Below are 3190 nucleotides of genomic sequence, written 5' to 3' on the forward strand. Positions count from 1 at the left end.
ATATTGAATCAAGGAGCTCCAAGCCCCCTCATGCAACAGGATGATGATGTGTCATGATAGATATAAGCCCCATTGCAGCAGGGTACAAGCAAGTTTTATTTACTTTGGGTGCATTAATTAAGCCTTTATATTAGAGATAAATTTTGCCAAATACAAAAAGAGGAAATGGGTTCTAGGCAGAAGGAGCAAGTGCAAAGGCACAGGAATGTGAAATAATGTTACATTTTCTGGAAATTACACTGTTTGGTTGCCTGTAAGTTTGCTTTCTTCCAGTAGTGAGTGAGGCAAGGCATTAGCTCAATTCAGTTCATTGATCCTACCAGGCCCTATGTGAGACAGATGCTTTACATGCATTATCTTATTTAATCCTTGTACCATTTTTGCTCATTACACAGATGAGAAAATTGAGGCTCAGAGAGGTGGAGAATGTGGCCCTAGAATACATCCAAATATTCTGTTGTCCACTCATTGTTATCACCCCAAGATACTAGACCACTTCTGCGCTCTCTTCACCCAGGTCTTATTCCAATGGAAAGAGTTTCTCCCAGAACCTCAAGATTCATTACTAGTTACCTTTTGGGTCAGAAGACTCTCCATTTCATTGTCTCTTTTCCTCCTTGGGAAACTGGAGAGCAGAATGCATCTAGAGTCATGGAGTGTTCCATCATTGGCCAGATGCTATCATCTTGCTCATCATTCAGTCATTAAGCAAAAATTTGTTGAGCACCTACTATGTGCCAGGCAATGTTCTCAGTACTGTGGATACAAAACTGAGTAAGATAGACAAGATTCCTGCCCTCAGTAAGTTTAAGTTGCAGCAACTCCTTAGAGATAGAAAGGAAGGTTTGGAGAGGTTATGAGGCTTGTCCAGGGACATATAGCAATCTTGTTACACAAGTAAGATGGAAGCCCAAGTCTTCCTGCCTCCCAGTGCTTTCTCCTCCATGATGAGCATAACCTATTTCTTATACCTGGCTTTCAGTGCCTCTCCTTAGTCTCTGTCCAGCAGGATGACTACAGAGAACTTCACCTGGACCAGGGTTACTCCTGCTGAATTCATCCTCCTGGGCATCACGGATCGCTGGGACCTACGAGTGACCCTCTTCCTGATTTTCCTGCCAGTCTACCTGGTCAGCCTGCTGGGAAATGTGGGCATGGTGCTGCTGATCCGTATGGATGCCCGGCTCCAAACACCTATGTACTTTTTCCTGGCCAACCTCTCCCTGCTGGATGCCTGCTATTCCTCAGCCATAGGCCCCAAGATGCTAGTGGACTTGCTGCTGCCCCACGCCACTATTCCTTACATAGCCTGTGCCCTCCAGATGTTTGTGTTTGCAGGGCTGGCTGATGCTGAGTGTTGCCTGTTGGCAGCCATGGCCTATGACCGCTATGTGGCCATCAGAAACCCTCTTCTCTACACAACAGCCATGTCTCGGTGTGTATGCCTGGCCTTGCTGGGAGCATCAGGTCTGAGTGGGGCAGTGAGTGCCTTTGTCCACACAACCCTCACCTTCCGCCTGAACTTCTGCCAGTCTCGGGAGGTCAACAGCTTCTTCTGTGATATCCCTCCACTGCTGGCCATCTCTTGCAATGACACCAGTCTCAATGAGCTCCTCCTCTTCACTGTCTGTGGCTTCATCCAGACAGCCACTGTGTTGGTCATTGCCGTGTCATATGGTTTCATTGCTGGGGTTGTGATTCGCATGCATTCGGCAGAAGGCCGTCAGCGAGCAGCCTCTACCTGTGGCTCTCACCTCACAGCTGTGGCCATGCTGTACGGGACACTTACTTTCATGTACCTGCGTCCCAGCTCCAGCTATGCCCTGGATACCGACAAGATGGCATCTGTGTTCTACACTCTTGTCATCCCAGCTCTCAACCCGCTCATCTACAGCCTCCGCAACAAGGAGGTCAAGGAGGCAGTCAGAAAGACTTGGAGCCGATTCTGCTGCCCTGGTCCAGAGCACTAATAAGAGGTCCAAGGAGCTTGGTTGGAATTATGACAAGATAAGAGGTCGTTTTCTGGCCCCTGTCACTGTGGGTAAAGATAGATGAACCTCTGGCTTGGGTGTCTCTTGTCATTGTTGAAGAGACTGTAAAGGGGGAGAAGCTTACAGGAGAGAGGCAAGAATCTCTATAGGGGGTTACTCTAGACCTAGAGCCAGAACCAAGATCAGGTTAATGTGGCTGTTGACCTGCCTTAGGTTCCTCGGTGTTCAAAACTTGAGTCCCTAGATGTTACCAGGTGCAATGTATATATCACTTATAGTTCTAGAAGACTGATTCCCAGAAATACCAGGTAAGAAACATGTTGGCTCCCAGTGTTCCTGGATTCTTGCCCTTGTAAGGTTCTTCACAATCAGTGAGTTGGCTCCTGCTCTTTGACCCCAAGAGAGCATCTTCAGAATGTACTTATGCCACAGAATGGGACTGAATCTGATAAAGCAAATACCCCTTCCTATTAGCCAGTATATTCCATCTCTCAGGGAAATGGCTGAATAACATGGGAAGATACAAAATTCATTCCTAAAATTCCAACAGTTAGGTTAGAATCTGGCCCCAGCTACATTAGTTCAGGCATATGATGACGTTAGGAAAGGGTCAGAATTATGGGAGTAGTTAGAATAGAGTTTGGATTAAGGTTCTGGTTATGCTTAAGACTACAGTTAGGGTAAGGATAGAGCCAGGGTTAGGTTGGAATTAAAAGCAATCAGATAAATTTAGGATTGAATTGAAGTCACATACATTATAGGATGTGAGTTGATTTTAATTAATAGTAGGTTTGGGACAAATTTAAGAGTCAGAGTTTGGATAAACTTGAGCTCTTATTAGAGATAATTGAAGGTACAGGACTTTTAGGGTTTGGGGTACAGGACTAATTTAAGACTGGAGTTCAGGTTTCACTTTTATTGCTAGATTACATTTGGGTTAGAGTGTAGTCCATATCAGAAATCTGTTAGATAAGTTAAATTGATGTGTTGGATAAGGTTTGTGATAAGTTTAGGTCACAGTCAGAAGTTATTATTGCAGTTAATCTAGGTTCAGAACCAGGTGAGAGTGGGACATAAGAAAGTGTTTTAACTATCAAATTGACATGTCTTGGGTCTTAATTTAAGATTTGTTTTGGGTTATAGATAATGATTCATGTATCCTCATTAGAAATGACAAATACCCACCATTTGCTTTGATG

The 3190-nt window shown here is 44.6% G+C and overlaps 1 protein-coding gene across 1 annotated transcript; it reads left to right on the forward strand.

Moving 5' to 3' along the window:
* The first annotated feature begins 1010 nt into the window (after positions 1 to 1010).
* On the forward strand, positions 1011 to 1970 carry OR5C1 (olfactory receptor family 5 subfamily C member 1). The gene has a single exon (XM_077850483.1). The coding sequence runs from the start codon at positions 1011 to 1013 to the stop codon at positions 1968 to 1970; it is 960 nt and encodes a 319-aa protein (XP_077706609.1).
* Positions 1971 to 3190: the final 1220 nt, after the last annotated feature.

Source organism: Canis aureus, chromosome 16 (assembly GCF_053574225.1).
Source record: "Canis aureus isolate CA01 chromosome 16, VMU_Caureus_v.1.0, whole genome shotgun sequence".
Taxonomy (NCBI): domain Eukaryota; kingdom Metazoa; phylum Chordata; class Mammalia; order Carnivora; family Canidae; genus Canis; species Canis aureus.

Excerpts from the sequence above, each read along its gene's own strand:
- OR5C1 (XM_077850483.1), top strand. The coding sequence starts at position 1,011 with ATGACTACAGAGAACTTCACCTGGACCAGGGTTACTCCTGCTGAATTC.